At 37.0% G+C, this 20,858-nt stretch overlaps 3 protein-coding genes and 1 pseudogene across 5 annotated transcripts; 2 read left to right on the forward strand and 2 right to left on the reverse strand.

The window, feature by feature from the left end:
• The first annotated feature begins 3,772 nt into the window (after positions 1-3,772).
• Positions 3,773-4,192, forward strand: LOC148296805 (cytochrome P450 714A1 pseudogene; annotated as a pseudogene).
• A 4,589-nt stretch (positions 4,193-8,781) lies between these two features.
• On the forward strand, positions 8,782-14,280 carry LOC110764162 (cytochrome P450 714C2-like). 3 transcript variants are annotated; one of them, XM_088249181.1, is made up of 7 exons: positions 8,782-9,352; positions 9,458-9,632; positions 10,432-10,948; positions 12,203-12,429; positions 12,746-12,987; positions 13,188-13,536; positions 13,700-14,280. In XM_088249181.1, exons 3-7 carry the CDS (start codon positions 10,618-10,620, stop codon positions 14,123-14,125), a joined length of 1,575 nt encoding a protein of 524 aa, XP_088105307.1. In that variant the 5' UTR covers positions 8,782-9,352; positions 9,458-9,632; positions 10,432-10,617; the 3' UTR covers positions 14,126-14,280. The 3 variants fall into 3 exon arrangements, with proteins under 3 accessions (XP_088105307.1, XP_088105306.1, XP_021822769.2); XM_088249180.1 differs by having other exon boundaries at positions 8,782-9,632; XM_021967077.2 differs by having other exon boundaries at positions 8,782-9,632; positions 10,463-10,948.
• A 650-nt stretch (positions 14,281-14,930) lies between these two features.
• On the reverse strand, positions 14,931-17,554 carry LOC110764150 (Cox19 family protein (CHCH motif)). The gene is made up of 3 exons (XM_021967067.2): positions 17,397-17,554; positions 15,668-15,744; positions 14,931-15,254 (listed from the first exon to the last, which is right to left on the reverse strand). The coding sequence occupies exons 1-3, from the start codon at positions 17,485-17,487 to the stop codon at positions 15,207-15,209; spliced, it is 216 nt and encodes a 71-aa protein (XP_021822759.1). The 5' UTR covers positions 17,488-17,554; the 3' UTR covers positions 14,931-15,206.
• A 730-nt stretch (positions 17,555-18,284) lies between these two features.
• On the reverse strand, positions 18,285-18,989 carry LOC110764183 (agamous-like MADS-box protein AGL62). Its single transcript, XM_021967098.1, has one exon. It carries the CDS (start codon positions 18,987-18,989, stop codon positions 18,285-18,287), a length of 705 nt encoding a protein of 234 aa, XP_021822790.1.
• Between the last annotated feature and the right edge of the window lie 1,869 nt (positions 18,990-20,858).

A 20,858-nucleotide genomic window follows, 5' to 3' on the forward strand; every position in this document is an offset into this window, starting at 1 on the left:
CTAAAATAAATGTCATTAGAATTTAGATAGCACCTAATATCAATTACATTGAAGCGAAAAATTACAAGTAGCTAGCAAGTCTTTAAATTACTTGTATCGAACGGTTTACATTTTACACCTACTCAATAAAAAACGAGTTAAGCATTTAATTGGAATCGAGGATGGTATGTATGAAATGAAACTATGATTTGCTACATCATATAATTTACCCATATGAAATGAAACTATGATTTGCTATATAGACATAATTTTGGCATATTATTGAATACAAATAATATATATTTAAAAAATTAAATCTATAAAGTATATATATTGAAACTAGCAAATTTATCTATATATATAAAGCAAAAGGTATAGAATGGTAAAACGTTCAAAATACAAGAAAATGCCCTTGATTAATGCAAACATTAAGAATTGAAATTATTAATTAAATGAGGATAATATGGTAAATTCATACTTTTGCATATTAAAAAAATTAAAATTAAAAGAAAATTCAGATAATGGATCATATTTTTATGGAACACAATTACCCATTATCTTTTTTAATTCTAAAATAAATTATTTTTTTTTTTTTTTTTTAAAAGCATCTTGCATGAACGGAAAAGCTAGTATTTATAAAGTATAAACTAATGCAACTAGAAGGGTCCTTTTTTTTTTAAATAAATAGTATCGCCGCGTGGCTATACATCGGTTTTTTATTATATAAAAAATAGTATAGCCGTGCAACTATACTGTTTTTGACACGTCCCAATTGCTAGTTGGGCACTCGGCGCTAGGTGGGTCCTCTTTTTTTTTTTGTCAATACTATCGCCGCGCTGCAATACTCAGGGATTATTTATTTATTTTTGAAACGAGTATAGCCGTGCGACTTTACTGGGGTGGTTTTTAACTTTTTTTTTTTATACTTAACGAGCATAGCCGCGCGGCTATACACGGTTTATTATATTAAAATGGGTTATTCGTAGCAATGGTCCCTCAACTATACCCGTAATTACACTTTGGTCCATCAATTCAATTATTAGTTGCCGGGGTCACTCAACTCTGTGTTTCGTTGCACCAGCAGTCCTTCCGTCAAGTCCGTTAGTTTTTTCCGTTTAAAATGATGACGTGGCAAGCATCTGTGAGAATCTCATAGATTCGTGAGGGGCAAATCTGACTTTTCAGTTAGCCTTCTTCAGCTCCAATCTCCCCCACCTTAGCCGCCTCCAAGCCTTCAGACCCAGCTCAGTCGTTCAAGGGCTGGTCTGCAGTTTTTGTGTTGTGCTCAATCTGCAGTTTTCAATTTGGGGGTTTGTTTCACTCCCGACACCTGACAAATTCTCCACCGTCAGATTCCATCTCAACAAGCACAGATCCAAACCCATAGACCCAGCCCCCCTCCCCCATCACAGATCCAAACCCATCCTCCCCCTACTCCCCCGCCGTTTTCTTCTCCCCTCTTCTCCCCCAATTCCTCCATAACCAGAACCTGCAAGCTCCAACCCCCAAACGAACCCAGAACCCACACCCAACCCCCCTCCTCCATCACAGATCCAAACCCATCCTCCCCTACTCCCCCGCAGTTTTCTTCTCCCCTCCCCTTTTCTGCCCCCCCCCCCCCCAAACTTTTGAATTCGAATTCACACCATTTGGAATTGAATTTAGAGACAAGCATACAACCCACGCAATCGGACCACCATACCCACTCTCCGACGACGACGAACCCAGCCATCACCCCCACAGCAACCCCGAGTGGCTTCGCCTACCTGCTCACCCTCTCTCCATCTCCGACCTCGCTTTCCACCATGTAAGAATCGTACAGTTTACAAGTTTCAATTTTGTTTGTATTCGCCGTCGTCTATGCTAGGGAGCTGAGAGACAGAGAGTTACAATGAGGATGGGTTTGTGGCTAGGCATGGGGCGGAGAAGGTTTGGAGATACGGTGTGGTGGCTGGGATGAGGGGGTGCTTGGGAGGTAGGTGATTTGGGTTTGGAAGTACAACAATGGCGGAGGGTTGATGGCAAGGAGTTATGCGAGTATGGGGAATTGAAGCGGGTGCTAGACGCTAGGCGGGCCTCTTTCATTTTTCATAAATAGTATAGCCGCGCGGCTATACCATTATTTGGGTTTAATTGATGAATTTGGGTTTTTGATTATTTATTATTTGATTCTTGTGGATGAATTTCCGAATTTACCCTCACTTTTGACAGAAAATTTAACAGACTTGACGGAAGGACTACTGGTGCAACAAAGCACCTAATTGAGTGACCTCGGCAACTAATAATTGAATTGATGGACCAAAGTGTAACTACGGGTATAGTTGAGGGATCATTGCTGCGATTAACCCTATTAAAAAAAAGTATAGTCGGTTGGCTATGCCATTTTTGACACGTCCCCAACCACTAGTTGGGCGCTGGGGCTAGGACATAAATAATATAGCCACGCGGCTATTCTCCAGTTTTTTAATTTTAAAAACCGTAAAGCCAACTGGCTTTACTGGGTCTTTTAAAAAAAAAAAAAAAGTATAGCCGCTCTGTTATACTGTTTTTTACGCCGGGGGGTGTCTCGTTTTTTTTAAATAACTCGTATAGCCGGGCGGCTATACCCGGAATTCTTTTTTTTAAAGAGTATAGCCGTGCGGTTCTACTGGGATGGTATATATATATATATATATATATATTTTATTTATTTATTTATAAATAGTATAGCCGTGTGGCTAGACGCTTTACATAAATACTGAGATTTTTTTTATAATTATTTTTCCCCTTTTTTTTATATCAATAAGAGTAATTTAGAGTATTATCCATTACTATTAGCCCATTACCCGAGTCTCTATTATCCCCTTTTGCAAGGGCGGAACCAGAAATTTTTCAACGGGTGGGCTAGCTAAAGTTATTAGCTTAAAATTTAATGATTATTTTTTTTGGTACTTACAATAAATTTAAATTTAAAACCAAAAAAGCATCTTGCATGAACGGAAAAGCTAGTATTTATAAAGTATAAACTAATGCAACTAGAAGGGTCCTTTTTTAAAGAAATAAATAAATAGTATCGCCCTGTGGCTATACGACGGTTTTTTATTATATAAAAAATAGTATAGCCGTGCAACTATACTGTTTTTGACACGTCCCAATTGCTCGTTGGGCACTTTACTGGGGTGGTTTTTAACTTTTTTTTTTTTTTTTTTTTATACTTAACGGGCATAGCCGCGCGGCTATACACGGTTTTATTATTTAAAAAATGGTATAGTCGGTCGGCTATGCCATTTTTGACACGTCCCCAACCGCTAGTTGGGCGCGGGGGGCTAGGACATAAATAATATAGCCACGCGGCTATTCTCCAGTTTTTTTATTTTAAAAACCGTAATGGGTCTTCAAAAAAAAATATATAGCCGCTGTGTTATACTGTTTTTGACCCCGCGGGGGGGGGTGTCTCATTTTTTTAAAATAACTAGTATAGCCGGGCGGCTATACTCGGAATTCTTTTTTTAAAAAGAGTGTAGCCGTGCGGTTCTACTGGGATTGTTTTATATTTATTTATATTTTTATTTATTTATTTATAAATAGTATAGCCGTGTGGCTAGACGCTTTACATAGATACTGAGATTTTTTTTATAATTATTTTTCCCCTTTTTTTATATCAATAACAGTAATTTAGAGTATTATCCATTACTATTAGCCCATTACCCGAGTCTCTATTGTCCCCTTTTGAATTTTTACTTTTCCAGAGTTATTACCCGTATAAATAATTTAGCATTTTCACGTTTAATACTTGTATTGTCTGCAGCTGAAAATGGTGAATCAGGAGGTGTTGCGTCTTTACCCGCCTGCATTCTTTGTAACTAGAGAGGCCTTTGAAACTGTCACACTCAAGAACATTGTGATTCCAAAGGGTGAGATCCTTCAAATACCAATCCCCTTTTTACAGCACAACCCTGACATATGGGGGCCAGATGCGCATGAGTTCAACCCGGAAAGATTTGCCAATGGAACTTTTCAGGCTTGCCGGTCTCCGCAGGCTTACATGCCATTCGGAACAGGTCCTCGTATCTGTGTTGGCCCACATTTAGTTATGACAGAACTTAAGGTTCTTCTTGCTTCAGTTCTATCAAAGTTCTGCTTCTCCCTCTCACCAGAGTACCAGCACGCCCCTCTTTTTAGTTTGGTTACTGAACCTGGGCATGGTGTTATTCTCCATGTCAGGAAAGTGTAATGTTGTGAAGTTTCAGAAGCTCTGGGGCTCCTAAGTTAAATTTGTTCTGTATCTGCAAATAATGTTTCATAGAATTGCAGGAAACAATATGCTGCTAAATATGTAATCTGTCATTGATCTATCCCAGCATGTTTTGTAAAACATTTTCCATCATTAAAGTTAGATGCAGAGGAACCAATTTCCACTTAACAAAACAAGAAGAGAAAAGGGAAGAACATTCTTTAATTTATGCTTTTTCATGACTAGATCATTGATCTATCCAAGTTTTTATTTTATTTTCTGGGTAGATGATCTAAGCATTCCCAACATGATTTCCATGGTTAAAGAAGCAAAGGAACAGATTTCTATGGAACAAAAGAAGAAAAAATAGGGGCAGATGTCTCTCTCCCATAATTATTAAGGTTTGTATTAATCACTTAAATATATCTGGATGACTCAAATATCAAATATCCAGTAACATAACATGTATCTAGCAAGACAACATTACCCTATATATAGCTGTGTGTGTGTATATAGAAAAATGTTTTCTTGCCAGCCTGCTAAAATGCCTTATGTTACCATACTGTGATTAGCTCGATTATCGCCAAATGTGTGTCCAGATTTACAGTATGGCAGCATAACTATGACAAGAGAACATGCTCCATATACACAGGTCAGCTACTCAAAATAACGTAGATTGAGTAGGTGAAAGAATATACATGCAAATTCACCAATCAGATTATATTTGGCTCAAATGTTCAGGCTGTTTTTCATTTCTTTTCTTGTAAATTTGCAATGAAGATGAGATCCTGGAAAATATATAAATGCTACACAACATATCATCAACATTTCAGACTTGGAATGGAAACAAAGTCTAACATTGTTTGCAGACAATCCAAAACAGTCATCATTCTTTCACTGATGGCACAATATGCGAAGAAAATTCTGAACTTCTCTGGCATAAACAATTGAGCCAGTTCTATCATTTGTTTCGGTATCAAGTATAGCACTCTATAAATCTAACGCCAGCCCTGATGAGCTCAAAAGTAACTTTTGCGCCTTATGATACGAGGGGAAGATCCCCAAAGCAATTTCAAGAGAAAAGGGACCTTGGAAATGAGATGCCACTGAAAGACTTTGTACTCAATCCATGCAACAAACAATAATTATACAGCTGTAATTTTTGGACTACCCCTGGGACTTCATTGTGTAAGCAGATGAAGGTTAAGTTGCACACAACTCTTGAAACTATATAACGAACCAATTAATATATTTCTTATTGGGAAGGACCTCACAAGGATAATGGAAACCACCAATTTATTAAAAGTTCATGCGTTCAAATGGGATGTCCAGTCTTTCATTACTATCAATAAAGTACAATAACAAATACAGAGCAATTAAGTGATTGAAAGCACCAATACCTCCTTTTTCTTGCATTCTTTGTAAATATCAAAATGTTCCTGACATTTACTCTTGTCCGAATTATATTCTTCTAGACCTGAAAAAGTTTACAAAAGGAATCAATATCTGGCAAAATTTTATGGAACATCCTCAATGGTTTCTTTCCGAAACTAATCATGGGTATCGTTGCACTTTCAAGTTGATTAAGTCTCTACAGTTCTAAGAGCAATGACACAGCTGAAGGAAGTTGAGGCTCCACCCCAAAACCAATTGGCAATGGGGGGAGTAGCCCAAATCCTTATAAACCCAGGCTAGGTCCCTTAACATTTCAATGTGGGACAAATACTCTCAACAACAGCCACCTCTTCATCGGCAACTCTATCCAATTTCCACCAAAAGTAACCTCTTAACTCCACAATGTAGCTTTAATTATGTGATTGCAAACTAAAACCAGATTACCACCACAAACAAACTATAAAAAAAATATGAACTTTTGAAACAAACACTACAAATTTTCAAAAACCCAACTCACAAAGCCGATACAAATACAAATTAAAGCCTTAAAACTCAAAATTAAGCATAAATTCACAAAATTAGACCCTCAAATCAGTGCCAATTAATTTTTTTATTGGGAAGGACCCTCAAAAGCGAAGATATCCGATGGTTCTTGGGGACTCATCAACAAAAATTATCAAAAAAGTTAAATGTGAAAGTAAGTCGATGCTTTTCCAATTGGATAAAGGGCTAAGATGGAGTTATTGAGTAACTATCAAAGCAGTGGATGAGCGGGGGTGGGACGATGATCAATGACTGCGTGTCCTCACTTTTATGATTAACTTCCGGTACATAATAGGTGCCAAGTATTTTATTCCAAATCACAAAGAAGGGCTGAGAGAAGTTATACTTGGTTTCATGAAGCTGATGGTGAATAGCATGGTAAGAACATGCATGTTTCAAAAATAATAGTGCTTACCAAGCTATTCACCATTAGCTTCATGTAACCAAGTATAACTTCTCTCAACGCTTCTTTGTGATTTGGGATAATATACTTGGTACCTATTATATGCCAAAAGTTGATCATAAAAGACAAGCAAAAATAACACACTCGGTCATTGATCATCGTTCCCTTCTCTGTCACAGGATAAAACTTGGAGTTTGGCTTGCTGCTGTTGTTCTAGTTCTAGAAGCGGAAGAAGTCCTTGACCCACAATGGGGCAAATGCCTCCATAGGGTGGATATCTCGTAGTTCACCATTGTATATATTGCCTTTTTCATTCTGTGCTGGAATAAAAACTGATTACTCAACCATACACATAACCATGCATTTTACCAAACTGCACCAACCAACAAATTCTGGTCTCCCTCCCTATTATCCACGACATCCTCAGGCAATCATTCCGGCATCTTGATAAAAAAATACACACACACATCATGTGACATTGGTGCGAATTTAACCGCCCACTGTTGCTGGGAATTGAACATCACATATCATATAAGGTTCTCTTTGTACCATGAGAGAGTTTGATTAAAGTCTCTGCATACTATTCGTATTGCTATGTGCAAGGAGGTGCTATTTGCACTCTCCATTAGTGTGCTGTGTGGTGCATACTATTCGTGTGACAAAATATATTGTGGACAGAACTAATATGTTTCATCACAGGAATGATATGCACTTCCTTGCGCACTTAGCACATAAATGGAGAATATAAATAACACTTTCCTGCACATAGCGCACGCCTTAATTTAATTTTTTCTCATGGTACAAGCAGAGAAGACCCTTATACACTCACAAATTGTTACAAGTCTTCACAAAGATCTATAAAAGTAGGTAGTGTGTAAACGAAAAGAGCAACACCTATTGTAAATGGTATTATTTTATTTTTATATGAATAATATGTTAGCTTGCTTATTGTTTCTTCGATGTTTGCATTTTTTGGGACAAAGATTCTCAATACTTCTTCTGGAATTTGAAATCTCATATTCATCTGAAATTTCAAATTATAGAATATGAGATTTCAAATCTCAGATGAAGAATTGGGAATCTTTGTACCAATGTTCCTATATGAGATTTATTCAAGTACACTTGCCCACTTATAAAATATGCGTTAACCAAGTACAAAATGCAAACAGCCAAAGAGAGCGGAGAGAAATTTGGAGTCCAGATCTGGCTCAATAATATGAGAATTTCATTCCAAAGACACACGCAGTAGAAGTTGGATTACTACCTTGCATTGCATCTGTGTCTGCACTTAAAAATGGTGATTCAGGACGTATTATTATGTCTTTATCCGCCAGCATTCTTTGTAGCAAGAGAGGCCTTCGTGACCATCACATACAAAAACATTGTGCTTCCAAAGGGTGTGATCCTTCAAATACCAACCCCCTATTTACCCCAGAAACCCTGCATAACTCTAAGCCGGAAAGATTTGTCAACGGAAAAGGCATGCCAGTCCCCGCAGGCTTATATGCCCCTCATAATCTGTGTTGGACAACACTTAGATATGACAGAGCTTAAGGTGATTCTTGCTATGATTCTGTCGGAGTTTTGCTTCTCCTTGTCACCAGCATACCAGAACTCCCCTGCTTTTAGCTTGGCTACTGTACCTCAACATGGTATTCTTGAGAGTTACTTCTTGATATGTTTGTTTCAGAAACTCGAGTGCTCGGTATGTTAAATTGCTTTTGTATCTGCAAATAATGTGTCATATACTATGCTGTTAACAAATTATCCAAGCGCATTTTTTTGGCTAGATGATCGAAGCATTATTCGCAAAATACGTTCCACCGTCACTAAAAGGCAGAGGAAAAGACTTCTACGGGTCAGGAAAACAAAAGAAAGTTTTGATGTATTTGTCTTGTTCTTCATTTTGGGCTGGATTAAGTATCTGGACCAATATACATGCAAATTCAACCATCAAATTTGGCTACAACGATTACTCTTTGTCTGCATTTCATTTATTTTCTTGACATGAAGATGAGATCCGTGGAAAAGATCTACATGCTACACAATATAACCAACTTCAAAATTCCAGACTTTGAACAAGTTTTGGTGAAATCTAAGGAAAAATTGTAAGGCACAAATGTTCTTTTGAGATTTTATCTTGTTTTTTCTTTTTTTATCTTTTTTGAAAGATTAAGATAAGTTGGTAATTTTTGCTCTGGAAACTCATGAACAAAATACCAAACGTATTATGTACAGCTTAGTTTTGGGTAGACAAAGACTAACACATACAAAACCCTGTGCACTTGTCGCCATACAAAACGACTTCCAACATAGAAGAGTTGACATGGAACTGTTGTGCGCGGGGGAGAGAAGAGAAACAGAGAGGATTTCCTTGTAATTGCTCTTGTTTGGTTCTTTCTATTTGTGATGATGAAGCAAGAGACAAAGGGAAGTGGTGCCACAAATCATGTGGGAAAGCTTTGAATATTTGGGGGGCTGCTACCAGCCATTCTATATGGCTCTTTCTTTTGGCTTTTGACTACACTGTGGGACAAGACAGAGAGTGGTGGAGCTGGTGTATAATATATGAATACCACTTGAGGTGCCGTGCGCACCTAGAGCAATGAAAGTGAGTGAGAGGGCATCAATTTGGTAGTCGGCATTGTGCCTCACCATTTGGAGGTGCTGTGTGCACCATAGTGCTGAGAACTGCTGCTCTCTTTGTTGTCGCACCAGAGAGAGGAGAAACAGGGAGGATTTTCTTGTAATTGCTCTTGTTTGGTTCTTTCTATTTGTGAGCAAGAATCTGAGATTTTTTCTTGGCTCTATTGTATTTGGTGAGTGACTTTGGGTGTACTTGGGATTTGAGCTGTGAGAGTTAAACTCTGTCATTCCTAGAATAGGTGAGAGGGTTAATTCCCTTTGGTTGTAATCTCTTTCAGGATACTAGTGGAATTTCTCGCTGTCTTCGAACTGGACTTGAGCTACACACGGATATCCTTGTGTCTTTTGGATTTATGTATTTCATATCTTGCTTTTGTTGTTTCATAAGTTTCATATCCACCATCCAGTGCAATCCGCTTTCGCCGCGCAAAACAGGAACAACAAACAAACAAGGTTTGACTTCGACTCTTTGATGTTTTACACTTCAGCAACTAACGAAATCTAATAATGTATAGTAGCACAGTTTTGAGTTTTTAATATTCATGGGTAACAGCAATTCACAAACTGTCTATTTGTGGAAACAATAATAATCTCAAAATTGTGTAACTTAATCCTTGTGAACTCTTCTTGCTTGCTTCATCTAAATGTCAATGATCTCTGGTACAACGACTGCAAATGTTTAGTTATAGTTTCACTACTGAAACGATACCAGATCAGCATCGGATTGAAGTAATTTTTTTCTTTTCTACAATATTGGTGTCATGTTTTTTGCTTGGTCTCAAGCTCCGATTTGAGTTCTTTGAGCCTTGTGCGATGCATCATTATTTTCTTCCAAGCATTTTCTCACATGAACTAGGAATAAGAAAAACTACATGAAAGTGAATGCAAGATATGTTTTCTTGGTCTCTCTGATCTTATTCATCATCACATTGCCATGATCAGTAAATAAAATCTTGTTTACAAATTTGGTTCGAGAATCAAGCCAACTGAATGTGCTAACATGCTTTCTGATAAACTATTAATGTCAATATGATAGTTCTACAGCTTAGCTAAGTTGACATTCCCAATCATTTGATTGAATACTTAAATTACTGATAACAAAATTCAGATGTTTTTTAGTTTGTGTAACTTTTATCAACAAAGAGGCAGCATTCGAACTTGAAACATCTGCCAACATTAAGAATAGAATACTAATAGGCTGAAAGTTAGTTTTTGAAATTCCGGCGTATCGATAGTTTTTGCAAATTTGCAGTGATGTATGCTTAAGAGTTGACATGGTCCAGGGAACCATAAGAAACAAAGGGCCGACTTTGATGGTGCACTCCAACGATTTAGCAAAAAATTCAATAATAGTCACATATTTTTGAGTTTTTGCTATAAATTGGATACTAAAAAAGAATAGACAGAAAGCAAGAGAAGCAGAGGAATTAGGAGAAAAATGGAAGCTGAGGCAGCAGCAGCAGCAAAGGTCATGTTGTCAGTACTGTTGGGTGGGTTTTTGGTCTTGTTTTTATATCTTTGTGAACTTGTGTTATTGAGGCCTAGAGGGCTAAGATCAAAGCTTGGGAAGCAAGGAATTAGAGGGCCTCCTCCTTCGTTTCTCTTAGGGAACCTCCCTGCAATAAAGAGGCTGCAAAGCAAGGGCCAGTCAACAGCAACAAAGACTGCTGATCCAACAAAACTCCATCATGATGGTGATGTAGCTTCCATTGATCATGAATGGCATTCAAAAATCTTCCCCTACATAGAGCAGTGGCGAAATGAATATGGTAGGTTCACTCTCATGCACATATAACATAATTAATTGGATTGCTCGGGGCTAGATGTGGTCCGGTTTGATTCGAGTCTCTAACTGCACACCGAACTGGTGTAACATCACAGTTCCGATTAGTTCGATTCAAGCTCAAAATAGTAGAATAATCAAACCAAACCAATCCTTTCAGTGACATGTATGCTTCATTCATATCCTTCGTATTAAATGGTCCTTGACGTTTACGAAATTATCACGAATGGTCCTTGAGGTTTTTTTGTGACACTAATAATCCTTAACGTTTGGACTTTTTATCACAAATGGTCCCTGCCGTAAAAAATTATGTTAAGTGTATGATGTGGAAGATAAGTGGAGCCCACATGTCCAATCACATCGTGACATGTGGATTAAATAAATAAATAAATATTTTTTTGATGAAAATCCATTAAAAAACCATTTAGCCTCTCTCTCTCTCTCTCTCTCTCTCTCTCTCTCTCTCTATGTGGGTCGCTGAGAGAATAAGAAACTGTTCTCGGAGCTTGTCATGTGCTTCTTCTAGATGTCTGAACTGCTCCTTCTTCCATTTTAGCTAATCTTGAACCTTCTGATTGTCCTCCTCTAGTTTGAGTATCACATCATCTCTCTCTCTTAGTTCTTTGGGTGCATTAGCTTTCTTCTCTGCTTCAGAAAATTTCTTCTGTGAAACTGATAGACGGCCTTTAAGGCCTTCAATCTCTTCTCTATATGCACGGTTTGTTTTCTCCTGATCCATTTTCTTCTCATTTGCTTCAATTTCTCTACAATTCATCCCAGGCTTTTCTTGGTCTTTGTCTATTTGAAGAGGATGATGAACTTAAGCTTGAACTTGGTCTTCGGGATTGAAAAACTTGAAGAGTAGAGAGAGAGAGAGAGAGAGAGAGAGAGGCTAAATGGTTTTTTTAATGGATTTTCATCAAAAAAATATTTATTTATTTATTTAATCCAAATGTCACAATGTGATTGGACATGTGGGCTCTACTTATCTTCCACATTATACACTTAACAGAATTTTTGATGGCAGGGACCATTTGTGATAAAAAGTCCAAACGTTAAGGACTATTAGTGTCACAAAAAAACCTCAAGGACCATTCGTGATAATTTCATAAACGTCAAGGACCATTTGTGATAAAAAGCCTAAAAACAAATTCAATTTGAGCTCCCAATTTCCTTTTTTTTGGGGGGAGGGGGGGGGGGGTGTGTTCAAACATTTTGATTTAAGAGGTATTGGTTGCAGGGCAAATATTTATGTATGCAAGTGCACACGTACAACAATTATGCATCACAGATGTAGAGGTGGTGAAGGAAATTGGTCTATGCAAGTCTCTAAACTTAGGGAAGGCTTCTTTAACTTCCAAGGTTGTTGGGCCACTATTGGGCGAAGGCCTTTTATCATCGAATGGCTTAATTTGGGCCCATCAAAGGGGAATTATTGCTCCCGAGCTATATCTTGACAAGGTTAAGGTATGTTTTGTTCTTCATTAGGTAAATTCTTGTTTCAATGTGCACCATATATTGATGGTAACAACATAATATCTTAGACATATTGTGCATTGACCTGTTTTGAAAATAACTCCAATGAGCTAAATTTGTTGATAATGCGAATCCCACGTCCAGAAATTAAAGCTTTGTGTAATAGCTTAAATGATTTCGGACATCTCCACTCTCAACTAATTAGTTTTGGTCTAGATGCTCACATTCTAATAAAATAGAGCATTAAGACACTAACTCGGCATGCTTTCAATTCATTTATAAATCATTTGTTCAACTCTTTTCTAAGGGCATGGTGGACCTAATAGTGGACTCTACAACCTCAATGCTAAGAAGTTGGGAAGATGAAATCGACAGCAAGGGAGGAATTGCAGAAATTAAAGTTGATAAGTATTTGAGAAACTTAGCTGCAGATATAATTTCAAGAGCTTGTTTTAATAACAGATATGATCAAGTCGAAGAAATCTTCAATAAACTTAGGGCTCTGCAAAAAGTTTTGACAAAGGGAATCATGTCGCTTCCGGGTTTGAGGTGTGATATTACAAAAAGATCTTCAAGGCATTTTATTTCTAAGATTTTGGATGCCAATTAGTGTAACAGTATAATTTTTTTGCTCATAAGTGGTTTCACTTCAAATTATTTCTGTCAAATAAATTGATATCTGAAATTTGTAGCCTTAGCATACAAACATACATCTGATATGAATGTCTGCTCTTGCACCATGGTGACAGATTGCTGCCTACAAAAGACAACAGAGAAACATGGAGATTAGAGAAGGAAGCTGAGTCAATGATATTAAAGCTGGTAAAACAACGTATTGAAGCTTCAGGTGAGGAAGATTTATTCCAAATGCTTCTTGCCGGTGCTGGGGATTCCAAAGGCTTATCGCAGAAGAAGTTCATTGTCGATAACTGCAAGACTATATTCTTTGCTGGCCATGAGACCACCGCCATTGCAGCATCATGGAGCTTGATGTTACTAGCTGCACATCCATATTGGCAAGCTCGTGCTCGCGCTGAGGTGCTCGAAATCTGCGGGGATAAACCTCTAGACGGAGATATGCTTCGAAGCATGAAAGTAGTATGTCACATAAGAAATTATCTCTTATAAAGATAAACTTGTATACTAATTAAGAAAAAATGCATAGCATAAACAAATGAAGAATTGATCAAATGGCCTCAAATTAATGCTATAAATTTTATGGACACAAGGAATTTGATTGCCACCTTACAATTGTCTGCAGCTGAAAATGGTGATTCAGGAGGTGTTGCGTCTTTACCCACCTGCATTCTTTGTAACTAGAGAGGCCTTTGAAACTGTCACACTCAAGAACATTGTGATTCCAAAGGGTGTGATCCTTCAAATACCAATCCCCTTTTTACAGCACAACCCTGACTTATGGGGGCCCGATGCGCATGAGTTCAACCCAGAAAGATTTGCCAATGGAACTTTTCAGGCTTGTCGGTCTCCGCAGGCTTACATGCCATTCGGAACAGGTCCTCGTATCTGTGTTGGCCAACATTTAGTTATGACGGAACTTAAGGTGCTTCTTGCTTCAGTTCTATCAAAGTTCTGCTTCTCCCTCTCACCAACGTACCAGCACGCCCCTCTTTTTAGTCTGGTTACTGAACCTGGGCATGGTGTTATTCTCCATGTCAGGAAAGTGTAATGTTGTGAAGTTCCAGAAGCTCTGGGACTCCTATGTTAAGTTTGTTCTGTATCTGAAAATAATGTTTCATAGAATTGCAGGAAACAATATGCTGCTAAATATGTAATCTGTGTCAGTGATCTATCCCAGCATGTTTTGTAAAATATTTTCCATCATTAAAGTTAGATGCAGAGGGACAGATTTCCACATAACAAAACAAGAAGAGAAAAGGAAAGAACATTCTTCAATTTATGCTTTTTCATGACTAGGTCATTGATCTGTCCACGCTTTTTTCTTTTCTTTTCTGGGTAGATGATCTAAGTATTCCCAAAATATTTTCCATGGTTAAAGAAGCAAATGAACAGATTTCTATGAAACAAAAGAAGAAAAAAGAGGGGCAGATGTCTCTCTCCCATAATTATTAAGGATTGTATGAATCACTTAAATATATCTGGATGACTCAAATATCCAGCAACATAACATGTATCTAGCAAGACAGCATTACCCTATATATAGCTGTGTGTATATATAGAAAAATGTTCTCGCCAGCCTGCTAAAATGCCTTATGTTACCATACTGTGAATATAAACCATTGATTAGCTCGATTATCGCCAAATGTGTGTGTCCAGATTTAAAGTATGGCAGCATAACTATGACAGGAGAACATGCTCCATATACACAGGTCAGCTACTCAAAATAACGTAGATTGAGTAGGGGAAAGAATATACATGCAAATTCACCAATCAGATTAGATTTGGCTCAAATGTTCAGGCTGTTTTTCATTTCTTTTCTTGTAAATTTGCAATGAAGATGAGATCCTGGAAAATATATAAATGCTACACAACATATCATCAACATTTCAGACTTGGAATGGAAACAAAGTCTAGCATTGTTTGCAGACAATCCAAAACAGTCATCATTCTTTCACTGATGGCACAATATGCGAAGAAAATTCTGAACTTCTCTGGCATAAACAATTGAGCCAGTTCTATCATTTGTTTCGGTATCAAGTATAGCACTCTATAAATCTAACGCCAGCCCTGATGAGCTCAAAACTAACTTTTGGGCCTTATGATGCGAGGGGAAGATCCCAAAAGCAATTTCAAGAGAAAAGGGACCTAGTCTTGTTGCGCTCCAATCGAGCTTCCCTCTGTTGATACAAAATGTAAACCATATAAGTAAACAAGCAGTGTACAGGAGGACAAATGCAAACAGATGATGTCTTATATCCTCTGACTATTGGTGAAGTAGTAGGTAAACCATGGAAAATGAGATGCCACTGAAAGACTTTGTATTCCATCCATGCAACAAACAATAATTATACAGCTGTAATTTTTGGACTACCCCTGGGACTTCATTGTGTAAGCAGATGAAGGTTAAGTTGCACACAACTCTTGAAACTATATAAGTAACCCATTAATATATTTCTTATTGGGAAGGACCTCACAGGGATAATGGAAACCACCATTATATTAAAAGTTCATGCGTTCAAATGGGATGTCCAGTCTTTCGTTACTATCAATAACAAATACAGAGCAATTAAGTGATTGAAAGCACCAATACCTCCTTTTTCTTGCATTCTTTGTAAATATCAAAATGTTCTTGGCATTTACTCTTGTCCGAATTATATTCTTCTAGACCTGAAAAAGTTTACAAAAGGAATCAATATTTGGCAAAATTTTACTGGAGATTTAACTTTTAGGAGTGAGTACCTAAGAAGTAAATTCATGAAACAATACAATTATCAAACTTGTTTCCGTCCTCAATAGCATCTTTCCAGCACATTTTCTATCAAACAATATGTGCACGTGTGTGTGTGCAAAGAACAACTAAGAAGTAAAAACTAAAGCTCTCTTCATCATTACCTGATACTAAAATAGGAACTTGTTATATTTATATGCAACGTATACCCTTCAGTATTGCCATCGGATAACAGAGCTAGAAATCACATACTCATGTCCAATTTATGATCACACTCTAGCAAAATACAAGGAAAAATCAAAAGTAACCAAGAAAAAGAAATCCATTACATGGCAGTCAAAAATGTCACAGACCAGAGAGGATGGATAACTTAAAGAGGATAAAAATGTAAATGGCATGGGCAGTAGGGGAGGCTTAAAGAGGAAAGTGTCTTAATCCAAAAGTATTTAATCAATTGTGGTGTTCGACAAAAGATTATTAAGTAGTTAATCGATGTCTATACCATGTGGATGACAAATCTGTTGTTAATATGTAATTTAGTTGGTCTTAGAAATGCCTGGCCAAAAAAGAGTTGTTCCTAGAATGCTAAATCACCCAAAGATATAGTTGTGAGATGTGGTGCTCGTTATATTGTGATGAATCTTATTTGAGGCTTCCATGAAAAAAAAAGTATTAGGGAAAAAAAGGCTTTGTGTTTGAGACGTTGTTTCAGTTGGTATGATGAACAGACTTAATAATAGCTCTTATTTTCAGCTACTAGGTAGCCCACGAAAATCGGCTAATTAGTTGTCTGCTGCATATCAGCTAAGTTTCCACTAACAACCCAGGCAAGCAACACCAAATACAAGTCTTTTCTCCACAAAGGTGATTTTCCAAGCCTAATGCTTCAGTATTAGACCACTACCTGACTGCCTGGACACTTCAAAGCAACTACAACATTGGATCAAGTAAAGTGAAGGCACTAAGGAACCTGTCAACTAAAACAGTGGTTAAAGCACGCCTTTGAAAACTGGGGTAGGCTTTATGGAACATCCTCAATGGTTTCTTTCCAAAACTAATCATGGGTATCGTTGCGCTTTCGAGTTGATTAAGTCTCTATAGTTCTAAGAGCAATGACACAGCCACCTCTTCATCAGCAACTCTATCCAATTTCCACCAAAAGTAACCTCTAAACTCCACAATGTAGCTTTAATTATGTGATTGCAAACTAAAACCAGATTACCACCACAAACAAAACAAAACAAAAAATGAACTTTTGAAACAAACACTACAAATTTTCAAAAACCCAACTCACAAGGCCGATACAAATACAAATTAACGCCTCAAAACTCAAAATTAAGCATAAATTCACAAAATTAGAGCCTCAAATCAGTACCAATTTATTTTATTTTATTTTTTAATAAAAAAAGCTTAAAATCGAAGATATCCAATGGTTCTTGGGGACTCATCAAGAAAAATTATCAAAAAAGTTAAAGTGAAAGTAAGTCGATGCTTTTCCAATTGGATAAAAGGGCTAAGATGGAGTTATTGAGTAATTATAAAAGCAAAAGAAGAAGAAGAAGAAATGAAATTAGGGTTGTAAGGAGCTTACATTTTAGAGACGCAGTGTACTGAGGATAACATTGAGAATCAGAGATTCTAGCAGCGCTTGGATACGGCGGTGTTGACGCTTTCGATGCCATTGCTCGCTTCTCCTACTCTCTCTCTCTCTCCCGGTCTCTCTGTGAAAATAAGATTAATTGCAGTTTACCCCTCTTATAGTTCAATTGCGTTAGTCAAGCCCTTCATATTTTATATTATTTCAGTATGAACCTTTTGTTCAAACTAATCCGCCCAACATAATAAGTGGAAATTACTAAAACAAGCCTCAAAATGAGACTTTATTTTATAGGAGACTTATCAAACAATATTGGGAGATAAGAAATTCAAATGATATTGGGAGAGAAGAAATTCAAATGATGTTTTGTAGGAGACTTTTTGTAGTGGTTCAGTTTGTCCTGCTTATGAAACGATATTGGGAGAGAAGAAATTCAAATTCGAGTACCCTTGAATGCATAATTAAGCGATCTTACAAAGATTTAAGCTTTTTTATTCCCTATCAATTAATTTTGAGTTAAATGTTGATTTGAACTCATCAGTTGGCATGGAAAACAAGTTAGGGTTATTAATGATATGGGCCATAATTTTGATCGGACAGGTTGGCCATACCCACCACAATCATGAATATATTGTCAATTGTAAACAAATTGGAAACATACAAAGAAACTTGTTTTCGATCACATTTTTGCTTCATTTTTTGCATGAGTTTCCATGGCGAAATGCTCTAAGGAGAATGTATCCAACAATTTGTAGCACAAGACATTGCCACTTCACAAGAAGGTACCCAACCATTTTATTGCATAAGCATAACACATGATCAGCAAAAAAATTTAAAACAAAAATACAATTACAAATACAAAATACTTGAAGGCTCTCTAAACTAAACCCCAAAACCGTGATAACCACCACCAAATTGGCCACCCTGAGCACCAAAACCATTTGTCATCATCGGCAAGTGACAAAGCCGATGAACTGCCGGTAAGGGCGGCAGCGCCCCCGGTGTCAATGTCCCATTCAGAATTCTCACCTCATGAAGCCTAGCAGCCACCTTCTTCCTCACATTCTCCAATGACATCAAGTAATGCTCAACTTCCTGCACATCTAACACATCCAAATCAACACTCTCATCCTCCCACCAAAACCTCTCACCGCACCCACCCACCACCCCCATCACCACCTTCCTCATCCTCACCGCCTCTTTCACCTCCACAACCCTCCTCTTCTGCTCCTCCAACTCTTTAATTGCCTCCATGTACTCCTTGTTGAACTCCGCCATGGGCACTCTATTAGGGTTTTGGTCTCCTGCGGTGTCATCAGACACCGTAGAAGGAGCAACCCCACTACGGTAGCAGTCTAGCACTGTCTCCACATTCGGGTGCCCGTAGCAGAACACTTTGCCCGCGGTGGAGAAAACAATGACTCCCACCTCAGCGCCGCACAAAACGCTCAGCTCCGCTGCCTTTTTGAATATTCCAGAGCGGCGCTTGGAGAAGGTGACTTGCTTGTTGTTGAGATTTTCGAGCTTCTTGATCTCGATTCTCTTGCGGCCTTGGGTCCTCTTGGGAAGTTTTCTCAAGATAACCATGGTGACAATATCTGGAGATCAAAGATCAAAGAGAAAGGTTAAAAATAACTTTTAAGTTCATTTTGGAGAGTTTCTTTGTGTGTGTATATATATTATAATTTTGTTTGACTTTGCAACAAATCAATTTCTCAACAAAAAAAAATGGGGGGAATTAAGTCCTAAAATTTTGTAATTTATATAAGATTGATGATGAGGATGATCTTTTCATGACGATCAGTCTACGTGCATGTGTGATCTTAATTTGTGAAATTATATACCAAAAAATCAGCATAAAAGATTCTTATATTATACCAAAAGGAAAATTAATTTGAATTTGAATTATGGAACTAGTTGTATTTAATTAATTTCTACCTTGTAATTAAGAAAAAATTCTTACGATTATTATTAGGGCATATTAATTTTAGTTTTGAGTGTATATAGGTAACTTAACTTTCAAGCGCTTGTATTAATATGTTTGACAAGAAAAAAAAAACCAGAATTAAAACAATTAAAAGATTGTGGTTCTAAAAAATAATATATATAAATAAAAGATTGTGAATCTGTGTAATAATGAGACAATGAGCAATAATAAGCCTAGAAGATTACGGCCTAATTCCCACAATAGAATATTAATTAATCTAATTGATCTTTTTCTTTCAAAAAAAGATTCTAGTTTATCATTTTATGTTTGCTGAACCGAAAAAAAAAGTGTTAGCAAAAAAAAAGTGTAGGAAATATATATGTTACCACCCAAAGGCAAAGGCCAAGTCTTCTTTTTCTTTCACTTGCACATCTCTAATATTTTTCTACATTAAAACTTATGTGTAGTGTCCTAAATCTAATTAAGCGAAAACGAGTCTGTTCGTGTATATTCACGTGCAAAATTGTGCAATTACCGCATAAACTTTTCAAAAATTAAACAAACACACCAACAGAACAATGAGAATAACAAAAATTCAAGGGAAAAAAAAAAGTGAAGATTAGTGATAGTACGTAGGTTATTCTTTGGTCTTTTATTTGTAGGGTACACCTATCTTATCTAAAAAGGAACTGCAAAAATTGGTCTAAAATTAGAAAACAGGCTTTACTGAGGAGATTTTTTTTTAAAAGAAGGCCCAAGACGAAGGCTTTTTTACCCATGTTGCCTTTGTGCCAAACAATCAGGAGACTTGATCTACAAGATTATAATATTTGTTGCCCAAATTTGAAGTTAATTTGAATTTTGAAGTTCAATTCCATCCAATAATTTCTCCAAGACAAGATGAAGTGTAATGAATTAATTCTCTCTTTCATAACAAAACAATCCCATCTTTTTTTTCAAAAATAAGCTAAATAACAATTCTTTTTAATTCGACGATCTGCCTTACCCTCTCTTCTTCTTCTCTTTTCTTTGAGACGCTCTCTCATCTCTTATTATCTATTCTCACATTTGTCTCTCCAAAGGGAAAGAAAAACTATTTGGTATGAACTCATGGATACAACTTGTCCTTACAAAACCGGTATGAAAGAAATAGTGTCTAGAGATCATATACCATCTCGAGACACTTAACCTAACACTAGACTTATAAGTCTTCACAATTCATCCTTGTGTTTGGCAAGATAGATTGAAAAAAGGGGGACTGAAAATTGTAAAGAAATCACCAATAGAGTGTTAGTTGGATTGGCACGGGCTTTTGGTGTGCTCCCAAGTGGTCCTGGGTTCAAGCTCCCATAGTACCCGTGTGTGTGAATTTTCCCCCTCCCCTTTCTTAATTTTGGAACACACAAAAAGAGTTAATAAATAAATCTTACAAATATAACTTTAATTAATTAAAAAATCTATAAAGACAGATGTATATATAATGATGGTAGCAGAGTCTTTATTTGCTCTTATTTCAAGTTTCTTTCCAG

The sequence above is a fragment of the Prunus avium genome, chromosome 2 (genome assembly GCF_965620075.1).
Source record: "Prunus avium chromosome 2, drPruAviu1.hap1.1, whole genome shotgun sequence".
Lineage (NCBI taxonomy): Eukaryota > Viridiplantae > Streptophyta > Magnoliopsida > Rosales > Rosaceae > Prunus > Prunus avium.